General features: G+C 41.2%; 1 protein-coding gene across 4 annotated transcripts in view; it reads right to left on the bottom strand.

Annotated features, from left to right (window-relative positions):
• rabgap1l (RAB GTPase activating protein 1-like) overlaps positions 1-24,601 on the bottom strand; it is a 118,638-nt gene extending 94,037 nt beyond the window's left edge. For 2 of the 4 annotated variants that reach the window (XM_063013291.1, XM_063013294.1), the window contains exons 1-12: positions 24,533-24,601; positions 18,282-18,464; positions 15,724-15,904; positions 15,035-15,242; positions 13,411-13,585; positions 12,913-13,073; positions 11,267-11,377; positions 10,305-10,371; positions 8,124-8,226; positions 7,504-7,670; positions 4,871-4,988; positions 1,833-1,926 (exon numbers count right to left, since the gene is read on the bottom strand). In XM_063013291.1, the coding sequence (XP_062869361.1) occupies positions 1,833-1,926; positions 4,871-4,988; positions 7,504-7,670; positions 8,124-8,226; positions 10,305-10,371; positions 11,267-11,377; positions 12,913-13,073; positions 13,411-13,585; positions 15,035-15,242; positions 15,724-15,904; positions 18,282-18,419 (1,523 nt within the window). In that variant the 5' untranslated portion in view covers positions 18,420-18,464; positions 24,533-24,601. The remainder of the gene's footprint in view (positions 1-1,832; positions 1,927-4,870; positions 4,989-7,503; positions 7,671-8,123; positions 8,227-10,304; positions 10,372-11,266; positions 11,378-12,912; positions 13,074-13,410; positions 13,586-15,034; positions 15,243-15,723; positions 15,905-18,281; positions 18,465-24,532) is intronic. The other 2 variants (XM_063013292.1, XM_063013293.1) reach the window with 2 other exon arrangements.
• Between the last annotated feature and the right edge of the window lie 1,177 nt (positions 24,602-25,778).

The raw sequence follows: 25,778 nt of genomic DNA, 5'->3' as shown, positions 1-25,778 counted from the left end.
ATTTCACTGAAGCAGTAACTTTAATCCCTGTGTACAGTAAGTCTCATGTGGATGATAATGTTGCATAAAACTGCAGTGGTGCTGCAGCTTGGGTTTAGTAAAGTGTTGCATCAAGAATGAGAAATCTGAACTGAACTGAGCAGAGAGCTGAAACATTTTCAGATATCACTAAGCTGTCTGACCAGTTTCTCCATATCACAATGTAAGCACTGGGGTCAGCAAATGACTATGTAAATAAAGGCTGATGTAAATAACCAAACACTGTGATTTTACCCTCAAAACCACAGGATGAATGAAGCACATGAACTAGATTGAATGGATTTTGAATAGAAAGGCTCCAGAATCAGATTACTCTGAATATGAGCCGACAACTTCATCATTCAGTGGTTGTATGCATCTTCACAGGCTCAGGATTTTCTCACATTTAGTCACATTTACCCCACCCCCCTTTTTCCAATGACCACTGGTGGTTGTACTGACTGGGGTGACTAGAGAGTTTTCATACTTTTAAAGGGTGACATGGAATTAAAAATTTGAGCAACATCGGTTTAGGTTCTAACAGACTCTGGGAAATATGTGAAATGACAGATACCTGCGCAGGCCTAAGCAAAATGAAAGAAATGACCTGCTACCTGGCAGAAATGTTTAGTGTTATTTTGTTTAGGAAAAATACTCGAGGTGTCTGAATGACATGCAGTATGTTAAATAACATGCAGTAAATGATCTGGTTACTAAGGAAACTAAATGAATTGTATATAACACAATATATAAACATTAGCAGGCGTGAGCCTTCAAACCGGAGTTACACTTGAACTGGAGATGAAATTGGACAAATTAAATCATCTGTGGCTGTTTCCTGAATGTCATTCTGTTTAACATAAAACACGACAGCACCGGTGAATTCTATTCCACATGTGTAGTGCACACTGAAAGTGAAGCTCTATGTGAACGCTCTATCTGTCCGTGCAACAAAACAGAATTTGTGTGAACGCAAGTGGATAAATAGCACCACTGTATCACAACCATTACAAACAAATAAATACAAAAATACTATATTTACTACACCAATTATGAATGTATTTTATGTATTCATTAATTAGGATTTTAACACAGACAGACAATTTTGTATCTCCAATTCACCTCACTTGCACGTCTTTGGACTGTGCGAGGAAACCGGACACGGGAGAACATGCAAACTCCACACAGAAAAGACCTGGACCACTCCTCCAGGGAATCGAACCCAGGACCTCCTTGCTGTGAGGCGACAGTGCTACCCACCGAGCCATGAAAAAGCCCAGACATCTTAATTTTTATGTGTAAAACACATAAATTAGATTAAGAATAAAAAAGATAGTGCACACCAGCACAGCAAGCTGGAAGGACAACTGTAAGTTTAGTTTCACTGGTTTAGTAATTTTTACATGTCCTGGGTAGCTCAAAAACCTTTATTGGTAGTTGTCAGCATGTGCTGTGATTGATAAGAGGCTTAAAACAAACATAGGAGCAAAGAATTCTTCATTGAACAACCCAGAGATGATAAAGATTTGTACCTAACATACTGTAATCATCACACTCCATGAATATCACAGTCAATTAGGTTTCATTTAGAAAGCCTAAAAGTGTGATCATGATTAAATGTGCAGCTCAAACACACGTCAAAATATTGTTTTTGTTTACCAAGAATGGTAGATTTAAAAAAGGAAAGGTAGGGATGTAAGGCTTTCCCTATTTTAATAATCACCTGCATATCAAGTGGAGCTCATATTTACAGCCTGCCAGTCCGAACTAACACTCTGAATAAATCATGAACACAGCTGTACTAGTTTTCTCACCATCTGTTAAGGATGCCACCCCAGGACTCCAGAATCTTCTCCGGGCAGTCTTTAGACACATCACCAGTACCACTGGAGATCTCACTGTCACTGTCTGTACAGAGAGAGAGAGGAAGGACAGACAGGACGAGCATTAGCATTGTGAGGACTGCGGGTCATAAGGTTTATTTAAGGCACTCGTATCACATTTGCCCTGAAATACAGCGCTGTACTCTGTGTTTGTTCTCTCTGAGGACTGTGTGTGTGTGTGTGTGTGTGTGTGTGTGTTTTGCTACAGGCAGGAATGCTGAGTTCAGCATTACATCTCAAGGTCCATTTTTAAGCTCAGTGTTTGGGCCACTGGGGAGTTCGAGACCTCACACTGTAATACACACTGGCACGCTGCCTCTGAACATGTGTGTGTGTGTGTGTGTGTGTGTGTTTTGCATTTTCCCCCAAATTTTTCTCCCAGTCTGGTCGTATCCAATTACCTGATTGCAGTACGCTTCCTCTCTACTGATGTTGACCTCCATTCTGACTAAGAAGAGCCATGACTAACACACAACCCCTCCGACATCTTTTCACCTGCATTCACCGACGTTCATATGTGGGGGCTGCTGGGGTGGTGCACCAGTTTGATGCACTATCCCACTACAGCTGAAATCTCAAGGTGGCACTATCAATCCGGCTGTGTCTGAGAGGGGAAGGGAGCGCTTTGTAACTGGGCTTCACTGGCGCTGTACAGTTGCACCCTACGTTCCCTGGTTAATTCATAGAGTTTATAGCAGTACGACTCCCTGTGAGACTGGAAGGTGAAAGGATGCCACAGGCAACTGCGCCCATGTTGGAAAGGGCATGTGATACTCTCAGCCCTTCTCAGCCAGCGTGTGGGTGGTACAAGCGTTGAGAGAGCTGAATTAGGGGAATCTGCAATGATTAGATTGAAAAAACTGGGATAAATTTATAAGCTGCCATGTTTGGGCCCTGCTGAAAGGCCCTTTACTGTCAATTGCTTGTAAGGATTTGGATGAATGTAACTGATGTAGATGAGAGGAAAACATTTAACTGTGGGAAACTTTCCAGTAATGCCCTTGACTTGATGTTCAGGATGTTCTGCTTGGTCATCAATAAGAAGACCCTTATTTATGTTTTCTACAACTGGGACTTTTATCTCTGTGTCCCGTCTCAAACAGACGATCACACACACGAGTCTCTGCTCTCTGAACTTCATGACTATGCTTGTTTGGTTGATCCAAAACCTAAAGGCAAAATCAGTGGAAATCTTTGATGCTCTTTTCCTCAAAAGTTAGCTTTTCATTAGAAGAGAACATGAAGAAAAGATCAGATTACATGAGATTACAGCAGAGATAACTAAGATCACGAATGTTTTATTTAGTAAACAGCTTACATTTGGACACGAGCCAGAGGTGCTGATAGCAGATCAGCTTTAAGCAGCAAAACTAAGATTCACTCAACCAGGAGCAGCCGACAGCACTTAGGCAGATTAGAAACGGTCCAGGATTCACTTGTTCACACTGAGACATTCACTGTCGATGCACCGCACAGTCTATCTCGAGCACGATTTTAAATCGTAGGAGGCTCTGGCGCTCTTAATTCAGCAAACATGATTGACGAGGCAAGACAGTGTTGCTGTGGCAACTGTGGCATCCTCAGGCATCTTCAGTGGTCTGATAAAAAGCTGTCTAATCTCTAACCATATCTTAAAATGCTATTCGATATTTTTTTAAGGAATGCATCTGTCACCTTGTCATCAAAAGATTGAGAGTTTAAATCCTGATAATGTCACAAACTGTGGCTGGGAGTTAACATGCTGTCGATCAGAGTGTCCAGTTTTGCACATTATTCAGGTCAGGGAGGCATATGTCTTGCATAGTTTAATGATTTGCCTCATGTGATAGAGAAAGGACATAAAGACTCCAGCCCCTCAGGATCGGAGCTCTGCAGTCCAGTCACTCAAATATAGTGTATTACTTCTAAACTTAATTCCCATTCTTGACTGGATATAGCCAAAGCACTGTGATGGTCTGGCACCCTGTCCTAACCCTAGGTATTCCTGCCTTGAATCCAGTGTCTATCTGTGGAACCAGACCCCGTGACCCTGATTAGGGTTAATGAAAATAAATTTCAAAATTTGGCTAAATTATGGCAAACAATATCTACTATGTTACTAGAAAGAGTGGGAGTGTTTGGCTAGTTGATGTTATATATTAGATTATTATTACAGCATGCAAAGAAACAGATATACATCCGACTTTGCTCTGGGCAGCCACATTTTTTCTGTAAAAGCAGGAGAATGCAATTAGAGTAAAAGTCAAAGGTGTTGCTCTAAAACGTCTAACCACCGAGCAAGATGGAACACAGGAACACAAGGTAATTCAATAACGTCATATGGAATAATGCAACTTAGCCTTATGCATTTTTCGATCTTCTGAAACGTTTCCAGAGAAAACGAATGGAAACTTCAGTTTAGGAAGCAAAAGGTGCTTAAAAAGTGGAAGGTCGCTGTTCCACTCAGTGAAGTGTAGTTTATTAGAACGATAAATTTCTGTTACCTTCTATGCTATGAAAACTCTTGAACCGTGAATGCCAAAAAAAAAAAAAAAAAAACAAGCAAGCATATTTACAAGAAGTGCAGTCCAGCAAATTAATGCCAACACTTCACTCACAGTTGCCAGAGTGATTCGCTATCAGTTATAGTTTGTGTGGGAAAAAATAACTGAACTGATGGACTCACTTGTTTGAACTGCTGCCAGTGTAAAAAAAAAATGAACAAATGTCCATGCAAGAGCGACTTCAGCAAAGGCAATCTGTTGGTTTTATTCTCCCCCTCTGCCTGCTTATACATTCTCAAAAGGCAATCTAAATAAGCCCAGGGACAAGGACATTTCTCTTTTAAACTGAACACCATGGTGCTTTGTAGAATCTGGGAGAGAAGGTAAGTTCTTCAATCAACTCGCACACAGGCATGCAATTACTTTATCACACCGAGTATGTGTGTGTGTGTGTGTTGTGTAGAACTAGTAGATAGAACTCCATACCTTCCTCTGGCTCCTCTTCCTCCGTAGGAGACTGCAAGAGACCTCCTGAATACTCTGACTGCCTCTGGATACTCACCACTTCATATATGGCATCTTCTTGGCTGCAATTCTTGACACCCTACAAGCAAACATGCACTGTAAACAAACATGATCATGGATACACATTAACCAGTACAGAAATGCACTCGCTCTGTCCCTTTATCCCTCACTGTACATTGATCAGCAAGAGTCAAAAGTTGCTTACAGCTTTTCAATAAATTGGTTTTAAGCTGTGTGATTACACTGTGCTGGGATCACAGCAGTGGCGTCTACACTAGGGATGTAACGATGCACCACAAGACAGTTAAAAATCGGTGCACATGTGCCACGATTCGAAACGGTTTTTCATTTAAGATGAATCAATATTCACTTTAAACAGCAGAGGGCACTGGAGCTATTCACCTCGCCTAGTTGACGTCACTACAGGGTTGCCAGGCTCGTAATTTTTCAGCCAAATTTATTTATGTGAGGATACTTCTTTTATTTGTATTATTCATTTATTTATATATTGTTGGATGTGTTTTAAAATTTTATTTCATTTTTTTTTTTTTTTACACAATAAGTATAATTTGGCATAGTTTGTACCTACCTCAGAAATAAAAGGGCATTCATTATTAAGATAAATAAAAGATCAGCACAAATACAGTAATTTATTTTATTTTTTTAAAGAGAAACAATAAAAGGAAACTTTGTCATAATTTGTCTTCAATTGAATTTCGTTTAAAACAATCGTATCGCATCATGGGTAGAGTGTATCGTTACATCCCTAGTCTACACAGATGTGATTGGCTATGTATGGAGAAGTGAGGAAGGATTGGAGCCCTCATCAGGGTATCCCAGCCCTGTGCCCAGTATTTCCTGTTGGAACCCGGCCCGTCACAACCCTGACCAGAATAAAGAATAAAGCTGATTTTGTTATTCTGAGCTTTTACCAATAAAAAAGCCCAAAGGTGTTACACACTATTCTGCTGGGAACAGGATGGGAATGATCATTAATGACATTTTGTAAAACTTTTTTTTTATTTAGTGCCGGTCCCAGATAAATAAGAGGGATGATGCATCAGGAAGAGCATCTGGCATAAATACTGTGCCGATTATTCTTCAATAATTTCTTCAATAATTTTCTTCGGGATAAATAAAGTGTCTGTCTGTCTGTCTGTCTGTCTGTCTGTCTGTCTGTCTGTCTGTCAACTTGAGAATGATCTGCAGTGGCGGCCCCTAACAGGAGCAGCCAAAAAAATCATGCATCCATTTAATATAAATAACGAATATCAACACACATTAAGCTGTTCCACTAATGACTCCATTCACATCCATTCTGGATGCTAAACTGGTCTGTACTGTTATCCATTACGATCATACATTTAAAAGTAGCTGTGCCTTGTTGATATAAAACTTGATGTGTTTACATTTTGTTTAGATACTATAACCTTGTTGTTCTCATTTAACCATCGACTTATGATGGACAGCTATTGGTTAACAGTAACTGGAAAAAAATTGCAGCCTTCATTTAAAGATTATAGTTTTGCATGCAAGGATGTAAAACGGTGCCTCAGTAGAGTGTGTAGCAGTCAGAACTTATACAGAACATGTTTTACCTGGACAATGGTTTTTAATATCACTAGCAATTCCGAAGCTGGCCTCACCTCTGCCGTTGCCGTAGGGGAAATGTCCAAAAATATAATTATGTGGCTGAGTGGAAATGAAAGGAGTCAGTTGGTAAGGAAAAAAGGCCTTTCTAGGCAGCTCGTATGTTAATAGGGTTCACAGGGAGCCCAGTGTAATCAGAGCGCCAGGTTACACGCCACCCTTCCACTCCTCAGAGGTCATTCCTAAACTTCAAAGAAAACAGCTTACACAGCTACTGACACACCTACTGTTCGGTCTGATGCAAACAAAAATAAAAGTAGCAGCCGTTTACCTCCCAATTCAGCAAAAATACATATTAAACTCAAACAGCATTTGCAGCAAATACCTACTCACAGAATTCTTCACACTCAGTGAAAGGCTTCAGCTAATAAATGATGATAATAAAATGAAAAGAAGGCAGGGCGGGTCTTGTGCACCACCATAATATTATCTTTTAATTAGCTAACTATGGTCTAGGCATTCTTCCACTCGGCGATGAAATAACTGCAGAAGCAATCAGTCGGAGATGCAGCCAGCAAACCCTAATTACTTCAGCATGATAATAAGCACCAAGCCTCTCATTAGGCTCCCAATAAAACAAAGCCTGAATTTGCCGCTTCACGGCTTCCCAGAAGCGGAGTTATTTCTCTCGATCACCTTTAACACGGACTCGCTTCCCACCTAAGAATTGTATCTTCTCAACCAAACACAATAGGAACAATCTGTACAAGGTAAATGACTACATTCATGGAACACTCTCGGTAATATTGATGATTATTAATTAACTTCAGATATTGCTTTGTTTTACTATTATCTCCATCTTTAAATAAAATGTTAAATGCTTATGTGGACTAAAAAGCCCAATTCAAAACCCCAACTAACACATGCGACCTCTGCATAACTGCTAGTTTACTCTAATATCACAGAGCATGTTTTAAAACACTGTCGAAGCAATAGAGTCGTACCAGTTTGAGCCGCAGGTAGAAGGTCTCGGAGTAGGGCTTTCTGCTAAAATACCAGAACCTCTCGTTTGAGGGGTAAACTCGTGCCAGGGCCTCCATGAGAAATCGAACCGGCTCCACCACCTCCGTCACCACCAGGTCAACAGCCACAGTCACGTTCACTTGCTTATCTGTAGAAAACAAAAATACAACCTTCAGTTGCACAAATTCTATCTGGTCAGGAGTCACATTGGATAAAATCATTTACTTTTATTAATAAATGTAAAACCAAAATCACTGAGGTCTAGAAAACATGTAACTTAAGCCCAGCCAGGAAGGTGCACTTGTCAGTGTGCTTTCTGTACTAGTCCCAAGCCTGTATATAAATAAGGAGGGTTGCGTCTGGCAGGGCACAGCAAAACTGTGCCAATTCAGGTACACATAATGGCGTCCTTTAAAGGTTCAACCAGCTGTATCAATTTCCAGCATCGTTCAATTGTTTACATTGGGTACAGAAAACAAAAAGCTCACTAAACATCAAGCCGTGGACAGAAAGCAGGAGCTTTGCCTGTACAGAGCCGCCCTAATTACAACACATGCATTACTTTCAACCACACTTTATCACATGACATAGATCATCTCACCTTTTGGTGTGTCTTCATTGAGAGCTTGAAAAGCAGGAGTGTTGGGGTTCCATATTCCAGTGATCACATAAGCTTTCCCATCTGCACTCTTTCCCATCGATTCCTGTGTGATATTAAAAACACCAAGCTAAAGACTGGAAGACTAGAGGGTTCTGTTTATACTTATGAAGAACAATGAATGGCACTTAAATTGTACTGATACAGCTGATTTGATGGCTTTTTCAGTCGCAGTTAGTTTGATGTTCTTTACATGGACGTAATAGGTTAGATTTGAGCACACTCTGTATTTATCCAGTTTTACTTCCTGGTATTTTTTGTATATGGTGGGTCTGTTTTATCAATATATCGATTATGTTTACTGACAAGCTGCTAAGTATTGTCAAATAAACACCATGACTACAGATTTAAAATTGAGAGAAATTCCTAAACATATTATTGAGACAGGGACACAAATATTGGTACCACCTTTTATTGGCACTGGTAATGTCAACGTAATATTTTGTAGCACAGCCTTTAGAGGCTTGTAATTCTAAAGATTACTGCACTTCTCTGCTGGCAATCTGACCCATTCTTCTGTAGCAAAGTGTTCCAGCTTATGTAAGTTTAAAAGCTGCCATCTTTCTAGGACACAGAACAGAACTCATTGCAGGTCACTTCAGAAAGCTTTCTTCTCATTCACTGTTGGGTGCTTGTTGATGGGTGTTTTTATCCTGCTGGAAGACCCATGACCTGCGACTGAGACACCGGGCTACCGGTCTGTACAAACCACCTTAAAATGTCCTGATAGTTCTCTGAATTTATTGTGCCTCTACACAGAGTGAAGGCACTCCAGCACCTGAGGCAGCAAAGCAAGCCCAAAACACCACTGAGCCTCCCTTATTTTTTTCCCCAAAAGGAATGTTTTTTACCACATCTGTGAACCTTTGGATATAGACAGTGGTAGCCTAGTGGGTAGAGCTTTGGGCTATTTAAAAGGTTGCCAGTTCGAATCCCAGCTCTGCCATGCAGCCACTGTTGGGTCCTTGAGTTGGGACCCTCTCGGCTCCAGGGGTGCCGTACAATGGCTGACCCTGCGCTCTGACCCCAAGCTGGGATATGCAAAAAAATAATAATAATAATTGTACTGTACACCTATATATGTATAAATGACAAATAAAGGTGTTCTATTCTATACTGTATAGAACAGTTCAGTGTAACACACAATACCTACACTGGCTCTCCATACGCGATCCGGCTCTGTGTGGGAACCAAACACTAGCAGGTGATAAGATGCGGCCACAGATTGGACATGTGGCGGAGGGGGCATGTGGTGATCCAGCTCTCCTTGATCAGACAGGGGGTTTAGCAAGCAGCAACGGATTCACAGTTAGGAATTGGAAATGATTTGGGAGATAAATAGTAACCCAGTCCTCAAAAGAAATGGAATGTAAGTATCAATCATGGCACAGTTTACATTAGGGGAAAATTAAAACTGCAGGCTTGCAAACGGTCATATAAACAAACCAACAAAAAACCCAACCCAAATTATTAAATAAATGTTATAAAATCTCATTGTTATGCGATGAAATTAAACCAGTTAAACCATATAAATGTAAAGTGTGTGATATTTTAAGATAAACTCTAAAAAATGCTTAATTATTAATGAAAGACAAAAATCTTTACTTTCATTATTAAGATACAACAGCCGTGCAGCCTATTTCTAAATATACTGCACAGTAAATGCACAAACGTAGATTTACAGCCATTCAACAGCTTTTTCCCCATCCCTCACTATTCCCTACAAACACTCTCGTAGCTGATTAAACTGCACTTCTGATCGTTTTGCTCGACTGTGCTAGCCTCCTGTGCTGAACTTGCTCGAGGCGCTAGGTACAAATATGTTTGTAATGAATAATAAACCCACTCAATTTCCAGGTCTATAAATAGCAGCTGCCGAATGGATATTTAAAAGTGTCGAGGCATAAGAAAATATGAGGCAATCAGTACACAAAACTGGTCCCAAGACACAGTTAAAAAAAACACTCACAAAGTAAACGATAGGCAGTCATTAAATTAGAGGAGCACAGACGGAAAGAGCAAAGTTAATAACCCCACATGGAGTTTAGGAACATGCCTCTAATTCTGCATTACCAGATCACTGTGATTTAAGAGTTGATGACCGAATATATTGAGCCGTCTCACCATGTCTAACAGGTGCATATCACAGTTCCGAACCTTCTGTCCTGGACTGAGCAACATGCCAAAGCACCTAAAACATAAAACATCAAAAGAAAAAAAGAGATGTTTAGAATTAAAGTCCAAATTCAATTACTGTAGTTTTAGCAATCAACAGAAAATAGAGCGATTCAGCTGCTGTAACCTGAGTGCCACCTGATGGATATTAAAGGAATTACACCTTACAATCAGATTCTATTATTTTCTCTTTTTATTAACTGTTTCATCCTGATCAGGGTCGCTGCAGGCCCAGTTTCACTGGAAAACACTGGGCACAAGGCAGAAATACCTAGGACGAGGCATCAATTCATTGCACAGCTTCGACCACCCTCTATCCGTAGACATAGTCAATCATGTCTGTAGAAGCCCAGCCGGCCCGCCAGCAGCACCACTGAGATTCGAACCCGGATCATAGTGGTGGTGAGCTAGCGTAATAAACCGCTGCACCTCACGAGCCCTCGCAATCCATTATTATAAAGCACAAACTGAATTATTGTACTCATTCATCTGTAATAACAGCTTAATTCAGATCAGAACTGTAGTTGGTTCAGTGTCAATAAAAAAAATACTATAAAATATTAGAAATGCAAGATTATAGCATAAGGCACAGCCCAAACCACTGCAGGGCACCCCACACCTTGGGCAACTTGAAGAGCGAATCCACCTTCTGCATATTTGTTAAGAGAAATTGAAAATACACACAGACTTACACAGTCTTATGAACACATCTCTGATTAAAAAGTAAACAATTGGTTCCTGCAGATGTGCTTTTCACATCCCTGTGAAACTAAAATGCGCAGGTGCTTTACTTCACGCCCCTCAGTTTACTGTATGCTGCTCTTAAATACAGCTGGAAATCCCCCTCTCCTGACTACATAAGAACAATGGACGTAAGATGAACTAAAAGTGAAGTAATTCTATAGTCTGACCTCTCAATTCCCAGTTCTTTGTTGGAGATCTGCTGCACTGTGACCACCACCTTCTTCTGGACACCCTGACGAAGCTTAAAGTAGTACTTGTCACGGTCTTTAGGGACAGGACTGTCGGGGTGAGAGAAATTTAAATAAGAAAAAAAAACTTTACCACAATTAAATATTGCATCCAGACACTCTTTACATGCACAAAAGAACACACAGGGTCAGACTGACATATCAATGTTAGGACTCAGACATTGTCTAAATGAAAGAACATGACATATCTCAGATTCCACACAATGTGACCTCGAGTCCGACCTCGGCCCTGAGGTCCAATCTGCACTTCGGTCTTCTGTATTCTCTGCCCACTAAACATCATGTTTAGGGATGGTACAGTATTGTTTATTTATATTTTGTTGGTTGGGGAGAATTTAAAGCCAATGTGAGCCTTTAAAACACTTCCATTCATATTCATGCCATTTAGTGGATGCTTTTGTACCAAAAGACTTAACAATAATTGCGACAGTATACAATGCAAGCAATTGAGGGTTAAGGACCTGGCTCAGGACTCCAACAGTAGCAACTTGGCAGTGGTGGGACTCGAACCAGCAAGCTGGTTTACTGAAGCAGATTCTAATGACTAAAGCAGCAGCCTAACTACTGAGCTACCAAAACAAAACCCAGCAGATTTAACCAGGACACTGATTGTTATTCTGTCACATTAAGCTTGCTGTAACGATCATATGATCTTACTAAAAATTGGCAAGTTGAGCAGATAATGAAGTCTGTATCTATAAGTACTTAAATACTGATGTTAGACTGTGAAGTCTTGTTAGACTGAACCCCAGGGTTCGAATCTCAGCAGTGCTATCAGCCGATCAAGCGTCCGTATAGACATGATTGGCTAATGTCCCTGGGGCTGGGATGACCAAAACAGCCAAGCCATTGGGAGGTGCCAATTCCAAGCCAGGACAAAAAATAGGGTTGCATCAGGAAGGGCATCCAGCTTAGAAACTGTGCCAAGTTGTATGCTGAGCATTATATAAAGTTTTTATGATTATTTTTAGATGTTATAGCAGTAATAATAACCTTTCGCAACTGCTTTAGGGTTTGTGGTGCAAGGCTCACCCATTCACTACTTTACCCTTGGCATTATTTTAGGAAGTAAGGAAACTGAAGAACTCAAAGAACCCACAGGAAACCCACATGATTACAGGAAAAACACTGAAGTGAAAACGAATAGTAACCAGAGGTAAGGATACGGTTCATGAGACGTCGGACCTGGGCTGCACCAACTTTACTTGCTGCAACACTGTGCCTTTACTATTATTATAAATACATGTAGATATTTCAGGTCATGTTTAACATGTACATTTATATAGCAAGAACATAATTATCCATTTTTCTCTTGCAATACTGCAGTGCAACACCTACAAACTCCTCACTAATAAATAAGCACCTTTACCAGTGAAGTCACATATAAATATTTACAGTCATTAACCACTGACACTTTTTTACTGCTACTGATAAGATCATATTGACCCATGAATGGCAGTACTCATCATTCCACCTACAGCATGAAGACCTTTTCTGATCTAATAATAATATAATAAAAATACACTTTACTGTTGCAACAGGAGTGCATTTAGAGCAGGTCTGACCTGAAGTTACTCTTGCCGTCATCCTCTCGCACCTCCATGGACACAGTAAAGGTGAAGATATCGCTGTCAGGGGACTGAGGCAGAGGTGACTCCTGCACCTCAGCTGCAGCTCTGGATGAGCGCTTGAATGCTGCGGAGAAGCTGTAGAGAATCCTGCTCACCTGCACAGAAACACATAGATGCAAACATAGTTGTAATGTTGCTGGTTCAAGTCCCACAACCACCAATTACCCTCTTAAATATGAGTAGCTAAGTGGTATTGGCTAGGAATCTTAATTAATTTATTTATTTATTTGGGTTTTTTACACCATGTTTAACAAATATGTGTCATTTAATGGCAAAATAGGTGATATGCTTTTGTCTGTTTCTTGCTAGGAATCTAAATAAAACTGTCCTCCCCTATAATGGCTTGTTTCAAACCAGTACCCAAGCATACTGTGTGTGAGTGATTATCTTCACATGTAATAATATACACTGGGGGGGCGCTTGGGTACTCACAGCTTCTTTAATATGGCAGGAGAAGACGTGAATCTGAAAGTCCTCTGAGCTGCGGTAGCTCTCAGTGAAGCAGAAGCAGTCGCTCTCCACAGAGCCGTCTTTTCCTCGGGCACAGAAGAGCACTTTATAGATGGGGAAGGAGGCGATCTCTGTTCCGGTGGCCTCATCAACAATCCTAAAGTACCACAGAAAAAGAAAATGAGGACCGGTTCTTTAAAAGGAAACTGAAAACGTATTTATGTATGTAAGTTCTACATATTTACACATTCACACTCAGACTTTAACCTGGGTTCGATCTCCAGGTGGGGCAGTCTGGGTCCTTTCTGTGCAGAGTTTGCATGTTCTTCCCCAGTCCGCGTGGGTTTCCTCCGGGTGCTCCGGTTTCCTCCCACAATCCAAGGACATTAAAGTAAGGTGACTTGGCGACACTAAATTGTCCCAGACTGTGTTCGATATACCCTTGTGAACTGATGAACCTTGTGTAATGAGTGACTACCGTGTCTGTCATGAATGTAACCAAACTCAGACTTTGAAACAGCACTGCACAATTCAAATAATCTCTTTACATGTTGGTGCTTTAATGCCTATTTGTTTTTAATGTTTTACGGTTGCAAATTGTGCACATTTCTAAAATCTAAGTGTTAGTTAGCATATACACCAGGTGCACTTAAACTGTGGCCTTCTTTTTATACACTTTTTCCAACATTTCCTTCCCCTTTCCCTCTCTCCCCAGCCATGGAGGAAAGAAAACAATAACAGTGATAATGATAATAACAATAATTCAAAAGAAACTATGTACAAGTAGGGAGTGATCTCTCGTGTACAACATATGTATTAGTTTGTGAAGGTAAAATCAGGCCTGTGGGGTGTTACATAGTTGACCTACTTTCCCCAGTCTTGAGATTTACAAATGCTGTTATCCTTTCCATTTTATAAATGTCCATTGTAATGTCCATCCACACTGTTTGTTTAATTCTTAACACAAATGTCAGCTGCTATGGTGATTATCATGGCTAAATAAAAGATTCAGTCTTTAAACATCAAAGTAGGGGGTCAATTTGCATCCTTTACTTGTGTGTATAGCGGTTAGAGTGTTTGTGTGACTATTAGGGTGTAGAGTTTAATTGTTTTTTAATAACTTACATGACGTTTTAAGTGCTATTGCTTGTAAGAATTTAAGCAGTTTGGGGGGGGCGTGTTGGAGGGGGCGTGTGTTAGATATGGCTCTCCTCAGTTTGGAAAGGAGTCTGCAGCAGTAGAGGAGAAATAAAAATGGGCCACTGCATACGACCAGTTTAGGAAAAAAAATTTCAATGCATAAATAGAATTTTATATTAAAAAATTTATTAAAAATGTGGACACTCAGGCAGCCAGGTGGTGCAGTGGGACCGCTACGACTGCACATGGGTCGGAGGAGGCGTGAGCAGAAAAAATATACCCTTCTTGAACGCAATCAGGGATCCCCAGCAGGGGAAAAACAAATTGACTATGCTAAATCGGGAGAAAAATGAGAGAAAAAGCATAAATAAATAGAAGAAAATGTGGACACCCAGTTGCACTACCAGTGTGTAAATGTATGATTTAAAATCTGTTTAAATGTAAAGTACATCAGTACATATCTCACCTCACACAGCCATCGGGATCATTGGGTACATGAAGTGTGATGGGAATGAGGATGGGACATTCAGCCCTTAAGGTGGACATGGCTTTCTGGGCCTCAGCCTCATTACGTGGAGCCTTTACCCACGTACAGCCCAGATAAGAGAGCTTACTAAACTGCACGCTGTCCTCCTCCTGAACAGCTGGACTGCTCACAGCAGCTACTTCATCTTCTGAAAAATAAACACAGTTTTCACAATTATTTGGAGTAAAGAGCTGCTACATATGTACTAAAGGTAAAGGTGCAGAAATATACATCAGAAAAAAACAGACACGTTTTGTTTAAAGATCAAATAGCTCTTTCTGTGGAAGTCTACGAACAAACCACAAGGTAAGTGTACTTTTTTTACTATGCACAGTTCAGCTTTTGAGAGGAAGTTTCAGAAAGGGAGACAGGAAGTGATGGGTTTAAGCCTACAGCTTTAGTTACTCAAATCTTTCACTGGCAGCAACATAACAGGAACCTGTGACAAAAAAAGGGCGCGAGCAAACTTATATGTCCTGGTACTTCCTTTATCATACCTCACCTCCAGATCACACACGAACCATCCAAATACAAGTTTACATTACACGTTTACTGCATGTGAACTTCCACAGACTGTTCCTCTGTATAAAGATCCTATTTATCATCATTTACTCAGAACAAGAGCATACCAGTTGGTGTTGTACTGAGCTCCAGGTTAGGTGGTCGTTTCTGTGATTTAGACTCACTGGACTCCTGTGTGCTCTCTTTAGACTCTTCTGATGTTCCTGTTCTCCTCTCCGCTGTCCCCAGTTCACCCTCCAGCACCTCCTCCATCGCCCTCTCCAGCTGCTCGCTCCCATTCCACGACATCTGAGGGAAGCAGAATGACCACTGAATGTAAGAAGTACAAACACTAACTGGGTTTTTCAACCGTCTGTGATGATCCCAATTTCATTGTAGCTATTATTCCAAATGTCAGCTTCAAAATTTGTGAGGTGTGTGTAATCTTAAAAAAAAATATGTGTTAACTCCAGTGATGATTCTTTTTGACCAAAATAGCTCTCCGGATCTGTGCAGGCTTCTTAGAACCTTGGTGCTATTCAGAGAACTGGCCGGTTCTGCTGGTCTGCTTTCACCGGGTTTTACTGGAATCAAGGAGGCATCATCAACAAATAGCATTGCGCAATGAACAGACGTGGTTGTTGTTGTTTAATTCTTAACGCCATGTCAGCTGCTATGGCTATTATCATGGCTAGCTAATGGTCTTTAAAAGTCAAAGTGGTGGGTGGATTTGCTTTCTGAACAAGTCCGTATGGTGGTTAGAGTGATGATCTTTCCTTATATGGCGTTTTTAAGTGTAAGTGCTTCCCATAATTTAAGCAGTTTTTGGGAGGGTACTGAGGTGAAGATTTCCTTGTTTGTTTGTTTATTAGGATTTTACCGTCATGTTTTACACTTTGGTTACATTCATGACAGGAACGGTAGTTACTCATTACACAAGGTTCATCAGTTCACAAGGTTATATCAAACACAGTCATGGACAATTTTGTATCTCCAATTCACACCCACGCAGACACGGGGAGAACATGCAAACCACACAGAAAGGACCCGGACCGGCCCACCCGGGGATCGAACCCAGGACCTTCTTGCTGTGAGGCGACAGTGCTACCCACTTAGCCACCGTAGAAGATTTCCTTGTAGCTGTTTGTACTGTTGAATTTTGTTCTGATGGTATTCATGTTGGCATGAATAGAGAATGTGTTTAATTGAAGTTCTTGATCCGCAGAATGGGCACTTGGGGGCCTGGTCATCTTTTAGCAAGTATGTATGGGTCAATTTGGTGGGTCCAGAACAGAAGTAAACAGTAGTAACAAGACAGATGTTTATTCTTATCCAAATAGCAAGCATGGATCAGCTATTGATGATAGTTCTTTTTCTACTACAGCTTGACACACCTACATATGTCATCACAGTTTGTGCTAGCTGGAAATGAACCTATTTATTTTTGGTAAACTACAACTAAACTCATTCCATGTTGGTTGAAAAGGGCTATTAGTAAAGCTGCACTTTATTCTGGAAGCTATAATTAGTGTAGCAATGCAGTGTTTTTTTAGAGGATGGAAACGTGCACACTAAAAGTACGTACTGTGCAGAAAAAAAAGCCAAAAAAATAAAAAGACTAACTATCACATAAGAAAATGTTCTAAAAATCTGACGTAAAGATTTACACAATCAAGGAAGAAGCAAGAATATTATGTGAAAATGGATTTTCCACATTTACAGAACTAACGAACAGACAGTGCATGCTTTTCAACATACCAGACTCTTCCTTAGTCTTAATTAGCTTTAAAAGACCTCTGTGCTTTACTGTAAACCCACCAATCACACTAAGCAAAAATACGTATTTTTGGGAAGTGAAGAGTTAGTGAGGAGTTTGGTAAGTGAGAGGAAATATTTTTTGCCATAAATTATTTAAGCCCTAAAAGAAGTAGTGGGCAACACGGTGGCTCTGTGGGTAGCACCGTCGCCTCACAGAAAAAGGTCCTGGGTTCGATCCCCAGGCGGGGCGGTCCGGGTCCTTTCTGTGTGGAGTTTGCAGGTCAGGTAAGAAATGCAGTCAGGTAAATTGGAGACACTGGAGACACTGAATTGCCTTATAGGTGTATGGCTGTGTGGGGGTGTGTGTGTGTATCTGCCCTGCGATGGGGCGGCACGGTGGCTAAGTGGGTAGCACTGTCGCCTCACAGCAAGAAGGTCCTGGGTTCGATCCCCATGCGGGACGGTCTGGGTCCTTTCTGTGTGGAGTTTACATGTTCTCCCCGTGTCTGTGTGGGTTTCCTCTGGGTGCTCCGGTTTCCTCCCACAGTCCAAAAACATGCAAGTGAGGTGAATTGGAGATACAAAAAAATGTCCATGACTGTGTTCGATATAAACTTGTGAACTGATGAATCTTGTGTAATGAGTAACTACCGTTCCTGTCATGATGTAACCAAAGTGTAAAACATGACGTTAAAATCCTAATAAACAAAACAACAAACAAGCCCTGCGATGGATTGGCGCCTTGTCCAGGGTGTTACTGTGTGTGCCTTGCGCCCATTGAAAACCTGGGATAGACTCCAGCACCCCCCTGCGACCCTAATTGGATACGCGGTTAAGAAAGTGAGTGGGAAGAAATAGCATTTCAGAAAAGAGTCCTTGACATAAAGAAGAATTCCACAGACACGGAGAGCATGACATTATTATATACCTTGAGCCTGGGTCGCCCTTCTGAGCTGGATGGCGAGCCCTCTGCACCATTCTGCACCAGCACAAACTCCTCACTGGTGACGGTGGACACGGATTCAGTGGAGCCGCTCACCTTACGCAGAGACGAGCGGTCATCCATGGTTGCCAGGAACTCTGTGCTCTCCAGTCCACCTCTGCAGCGGCCCTGCACAAATGTACTCATCAGGCTGATTCTAATTAACACAACTAAGGGTTGAGTTAATGTCAAATGCTTTAAATATGATTTAAAAAATTAACATCCCTTTCTGCTTGCACATTACTGCATTTTTGTTACAATGAATATCAGAACATCACACAAACTACACGTTGGTGGATAAATTGCTGACTTCCTGAGTAATATGGTTGCAAAGTTTCAGGTTAGACCACAGACGAGGCATCAGAAAACTGATATGACAGCTGTTTGTGTCTCCTCTTCATTTCCTGAGATAAGCTTTTTTACAACATTATGTAACCGACAATCAGTGTGCAGTAGAGGTGGTAAAATAACCTGGTCAAAAAATACCGTGGTTTTAAGGTATCACTTATACACAGATCAACCATAACATTAAAACCACCTCCTTGTTTCTACACTCACTGTCCATTTTATCAGCTCCACTTACCATATAGAAGCACTTTGTAGTTCTACAATTACTGACTGTAGTCCATCTGTTTCTCTGCATGCTTTGTTAGCCCCCTTTCACCCTGTTCTTCAATAGTCAGGACCCCCACAGGACCACCACAGAGCAGATATTATTTAGGTGGTGGATCATTCTCAGCACTGCAGTGACACTGACATGGTGGTGGTGTGTTAGTGTGTGTTGTGCTGGTATGAGTGGATCAGACACAGCAGCGCTGCTGGAGTTTTCAAATACCGTGTCCACTCACTGTCCACTCTATTAGACACTCCTACCTAGTTGGTCCACCTTGAAGATGTAAAGTCAGAGACGATCGCTCATCTATTGCTGCTGTTTGAGTCGGTCATCTTCTAGACCTTCATCAGTGGTCACAGGATGCTGCCCACGGGGCGCTGTTGGCTGGATATTTTTGGTTGGTGGACTATTCTCAGTCCAGCAGTGACAGTGAGGTGTTTAACTCCATCAGCGCTGCTGTGTGTGATCCACTCATACCAGCACAACACACACTAACACACCACCACCATGTCAGTGTCACTGCAGTGCTGAGAATGATCCACCACCTAAATAATACCTACTCTGTGGTGGTCCTGTGGGGGTCCTGACCATTGAAGAACAGCATGCAGAGAAACAGATGGACTACAGTCAGTAATTGTAGAACTACAAAGTGCTTCTATATGGTAAGTGGAGCTGATAAAATGGACAGTGAGTGTAAAAACAAAGAGGTGGGTTTAATATTATGGTTAATCGGTGTAAAGTGGCTGTTCAATTTCCAAAGCGACTTACAGTACAGTTACAGTATACAGTCTGAGCAATTGAGGGTTAAGGGCATTGCTCAAGGGTCCAACAGCAGCAACCAGGCAGTGGTGGGGCTTGAACCAGCGACCCTCTGATCACTGGTCCAGTACCTTAACCACTAGGCTACAGCTGGTTGCGATTGCTTTCTCTAAACCCCTCCAGGATCAAAGATGTAAAACAGTCCTGACATGCTAATACAAACAAAAAAACTCATTTATGAGCTTATAATATTTCTGTATAACAAAACTATTGCGTATTAACATCACAGATTGAAGCTGTTTGGTTTCAGTATGGAGTGTGACTGCATGAAGGCTAAGACGACGGCAAATGCTGATCTGCTAGCACAATAACTGTAGTCATCACCACACTGTGCAGACGCAGGATTTATCAGCGAGACATTAGCATCAGTGTGTATAAAAGGCTCTACAGAGACGTAGCTCCTTTTAGACTCCTATTCACTGAAGAACCTCTGTCACATGCTCTGATCACACATGGTTAATTACAGCCTCTGAAAACAGCTCAGGACACAAACTGAATGCTAACACTGTAGCGCTCTTCCACGACGCTATAATCACTAGGACCGGTATTGTAACCATAATGCCAGGAAACCGTCAGCTATCATACGCTATTCAGCCGGGGTTTGACTATCTGTGTGGAGCTATTATTTCTTCCTTTGTTAATATTTTAAAAGTTTAAACAATAAATTCACACCACCCATCACACACTTGACCATAAATCACATAATACTGCAGTTCTTGTTTGGTTTGGTTTGGTTTGGGTTTTAACGCCATTATAAGCTCTATATTTAGAGCCATCTCTATGGCGTGCCATTTTTATCTTTTTCAGAGTACTTTAACTACATAAAAAATGTTTAAGGAGGTTTAGGTTATAAAAGATGTTTTAGCTTTATGCTTTTAAGAAATTTTAAAATCTTAGAAGGAGCTGTTTTTCTAAAAATGTCTTTTATATCTGATCCAGTTAGGTACAGATTTCTGTCCTGGGTAAAAAGCTCGCATTCACATAGTATATGTTTAATTGTTAAAGTAATTGAGCAATGAGAGCACTTTGGGGCCTGTTCTCCTTTTAATAAGTGTCCGTGTGTAAGGTTTGAGTGTCCTATTCTGCATCGTGTGAGGGCTACTTGGTCCTCCCTCTTCTGAGTATGGTTAATTTGGTTTGGTTGTACGTTTTGTTGGATTTCCCTGAGTTTGTTATTTTCTTGTAAATTCCAGTCCTCTTGCCATTTTTCTTGTATATAGCTCCTTATGAGGGGTCTTAGGTCTGTTGGTGGTATGTATATTGGTGTAACTGGTTGTTCTGCTGCTCTTTTGGCTATAGTATCTGCTTCTTCGTTTCCCTTTATACCCTTGTGGCCTGGTATTCAGCAAAACCTCAGTATTTTATTTGATTCATCCAGTGCTTTCAGTTTATACAGTATTTCCTCGATGATGGGGTGGTCAATATTTAGTGATTTGATGGCTTGAATGCAGGACTTTGAATCTGTGCATATGGTGGCTTTCTGGTGACTTGATCTCTGGAAATATGTTGTAGCCATTAGAATTGCTTGTGCTTCTGCGGTAAAAATGGAGCTGTGTGGGGGGATATTTATGCATTGTTTTTTGGTCTTTGTGTAGAAAGCTGCACCGGTGTGAGTAGATGTTTTTGACCCATCTGTGTAAATAATCAAGTAGCCTGTTTGTCTTTCTTCAAATTCCTTGAAAATACTTTGTGCTATTTCTGTGCTCATAGTTTGCTTGGGGAAATTTGTGAAAGTTTCTGAGATGCAAGGACTTCCAAGGTCCCATGGAGGAAAGGTTTTCCTTTGTGTATCATTTAGCATTGCTCTTATACTGGACTGTTGTTAGCAGTTCTTGTTAAATCATTAATGTCCCGTGGCTAATGTACTTGTGTTAGTCGTGTGTGTGTGTGTGGTAATAGACAGTTTCCTTTTTCTGCTTTTCCTAATCAGTGCTGTGCCTTGGTTTAAAGAACACACCAGGGAGGGGAGTTGGGTGGCACAGTGCAAATCTTAGTAGACACAACTGGCTACGTCCAAGGAGAAAATGCTGGCAAGGAATCACCTCCTTGACGCTGCAATTGCTTCTAGGTGCGAGTGAGTGGATTACAGATTTACATTTACATACAGTCTAAGCAACTGAGGGATAAGCGTCTCGCTCAAGGGCCCAACAGTGTCAACCTGGCAGTAGTTGTAGCCTAGCCGCCCAGTACCTTAACCGCAATGCTACAACTGCTCAGATTAAAGCATCTACTAACTGCTGTAAATGAAAATAAGTACATGCAGTTAAGGTCAAGGTTTTGACCCTAGACGCCGACTGCATCTTTTCACCTGCACGAGGTAAGTTCATATGCAGATCAGCTTTGTGTACGGAGAGCCACACCCGATCAACACATTATTCCTCGAAACTCTGTGCAAATGCCATCGATCCCGGCTCCAGCTCCCACCCTGTATGAACAAGAGCCAATCGTTGTTCATGTAGCCGTCCAGCCCAGCCGGATGGCAGAGCTGAGTTTCGAACCGACGAGTTTAAAATGATAACTGGAAGTTTTTAAAAAGCACAGAATGGGTTTCTTCTGGTACAAGACAGAACAGTAAACTGACCAGACTAAATTCACTGTAATTTAAATGTGGAAGTCTATGTTATCAGAAAGAGAAATAAACTACTACAGATGCTTCACTGTAACAGGGAGGGGTAGACTGGCATTCTACAGACAGATTTAATGTCATTTCCAGTTTAGGGTTGTGCTACAGTCACTAAAGGTCTGGCACACACGAATGAAAAGGCTGTGCAGAGCCAGACATCAGGCCAAAAGTACGTTTAAGTACAGCCAGAGAAAACGTCTTACAGTCCGGCTTCACAGAAATCGTTACCTCAGATTATAAATAGTTCACCACTTCCACATCAGTGTCCTCAAACCACTCAGTATTGCACAGCTGATGATGGCAACAACATTTTCAACAGGAAACGATAAAGGTGTGGGCAAAATACTGCCCAATACAGATTTGAACACCACCGAGAAACCTTTTGCAAAGCAGCGTAGCGGTGTGTATTCAAAGCATCAGATATCTGTGGCCCAAATGCAAATCGGCGAGTTCTAATTTGGTTAAACAGACGTGTGAGTGGTTTAAAGCGGCCTGGTGTGGAAAATGTAAACATGTTAATAATGTGCTCTTCATAACCTCTTCATGATGCACCGTACATTTTAATAGGAGACAGATCTGGACTGTAGGCAGGCAGGTCAAGCAGGTCAAGCAGGTCAAGCACACACACACACACACACACACACACACACACACACACACACACACACACACACACACACACACACACACACGCTCTTATAGTGTGTGCAGAATGAGGTCTGGCATTATGATTCTGAAATAATCAGACTTTCCAAGACAAGACGTCACCTCGTTGGCAGCATACACTGTATGACCAAAAATATTTGGACACCTGACCATAGCTTGCTGTACATTTCATTGTACATGGAACAGTAGCCCCTTAGACAAGGGCTAGAGGAAAACCCTGTCACACTGGACTAGGAGAATTTTAACATTTTAATAGGAGACAGATCTGGACTGTAGGCAGGCAGGTCAGGCAGGTCAAGCACACACGCACGCACGCACGCACGCACGCACGCACACACACACACACACACACACACACACACACACACACGCTCTTATAGTGTGTGCAGAATGAGGTCTGGCATTATGATTCTGAAATAATCAGAGACTTTCCAAGACAAGACGTCACCTCGTTGGCAGCATACACTGTACGACCAAAAATATTTGGACACCTGACCATAGCTTGCTGTACATTTCATTGTACATGGAACAGTAGCCCCTTAGACAAGGGCTAGAGGAAAACCCTGTCACACTGGACTAGGAGAATTTTTTCAGGATGGTCAGATCCAAGATCCACCAAAACATGTCTGATGTGAATTAGAGACGTATGGTTCACAGGTGTCACTGTTCACAGCCAAGCAAGTTTTACATTGTAGACAAGAACCCTGATGATCACATGGACAAAGAAGAAGCCTTCTCAAGGGACGTTTGGTGGGCAGCTGAATCCAATATTTGGCCACAATGACCAGAAATATGTTTGGAGGAAAAAGTGTGATGCATTCAAACCCAACAAGGAAATGTTGAACATTATTTGAACATAATGATTGAAATCATAAGACTGTCCTGCCACACGTTTCTTAGAACTATATCCTGTTGAAGCTAAAGCTCGCTGAGTCAGATGAAAATGAGAAAACAAAACATGAGATTAAACCCAAAGCCCTTAAGATTACTGTTTACAGAGAGCAGACAAGTCGTGACAACATTGTTATGGTGCTACATAACACACGCAGCGCCGACTAGACTCATTGTTGTTCAAAACTCACTAATTATTTACAAAAAATACCACCTAACTATGAAACAGCATTAGCACAGCGACTGTGCAGTTTCTGTTATTATAGCTAAGGAATTAGCTTAGCTTTACCATAATACTGAAGAGCTGCTGGGCTTGCTAGGCTGCATACTTCCATACTAAGAAGTATACAAAACAATACCGCTACGACAGAATGCGTACTAATTTACCATACTGTTTAGTATGCTAGTATGCGCTCTGAGACGCAGGCGTAGTGATATAGCCAGCTAGCAAAATATTAAGACTATTTTTGTAACTACCCCATAAAATAATATTTTGAAAATAATTTAAGCTGCTTTTAGTCGTAAAAAGTGTCGAACATAAACACAGAAGCAGTGACATGAAGTAAAACGACAGAATTAACTTACTTGTTTGGAGTTTGGACTGGAGTCTCTGTCAGCCAGACAGTATGATAAACATTACATTGTTAGGTTTCGCACCCGTTTTAAGGCAAATCCCGCCTCCTGTGATACGATTGGCTGACACTCACAAAGGCTCCACTGATTGGATGGTATTACAGTAAAGCTAAAAAAAATCAGCCATTAGGGATTAAAGAGGCGTGAATTGACGGAAAACGAGTGGGACGAACTCTCTCACGGGTTGACTCGGTCGTGGGGGACCTGGAAAGGTAATCGAGGTTTTTGGGCGCCACCGCCTGGTACTCTAGATATTCCGTGTACAGTTAAGATCCACATTTTACATTCGTTTGAAAGGGATTCTAAAGATTTCTGCTTTTTTTTTTCTAGGACTGAATATTTGGAACACACACAGCTGCCCGTAGAATTAGGAATGCATGGAACAGTAGCCCCTCTGACAAGGGCTAGAGGATAACCCTGTCACTCTGGACTAAGAGATTTTTTTTAGGATGGTCAGTTCCAAGATCCACCAAAACATGTATGCTGTGATTTAGAGACTTATGGTTCACAGGTGTCACTGTTCACAGTCAAGCAAGTTTTAAGTTTTACATTGTCACTGGCTTTAAGGGTACATGGCAGACAAGAACCCTGATGATCACATGGACCAAGAAAAATCTCCTCAAGGAACGTTTAAGGGTCAGCTGGAACAAACATCTGGCCACAGTGACCAGACGTATGTTTGAAGGAAATGTTTCAATCATTCAGTCACAGAAATTCGGTCATGTTACAAAAAAGCATTAAAATCTCAAGACAAACATAAACATATATTTTGTATATCCATACAAATATATTTAAATTTCTGACTTTGACATGAAGGCGTATGTATATTGTCTTTATTGAACACAAAGTACTATTTATTCAATAAACCCAGAATCAGTAGATCTTGTCTTGCAATAAGCAGTGCTAATTTATGATGCAACCTCCACCATGCTTCACTGCTGAGATGAGGTTAAGGTTTTTGCTTGCAGTGCATTTGTTTCTATTTTATTTATGTATTTTCTTCTATGTATTTTCTTCTATATATTTTCATGCAGTCAATGTGTCTTCTGCTGCTGGGGGATTCCTGATTGCAGTCGAGGTGGGTATGTTGCTGCTCACGCCTCCTCCGTTTCTGCGCGTAGCTTTTCTGCACAGGCGCCTCTTTATCTGCTAATCTAGGTCCTTACACAGTGTTTGAAGACCCCACCCACATTGTCCG

The sequence above is a fragment of the Trichomycterus rosablanca genome, chromosome 17 (assembly GCF_030014385.1).
Source record: "Trichomycterus rosablanca isolate fTriRos1 chromosome 17, fTriRos1.hap1, whole genome shotgun sequence".
In the NCBI taxonomy this organism is placed as follows: Eukaryota; Metazoa; Chordata; class Actinopteri; order Siluriformes; family Trichomycteridae; genus Trichomycterus; species Trichomycterus rosablanca.
This window is presented reverse-complemented; position numbering and strand designations above follow the sequence as displayed.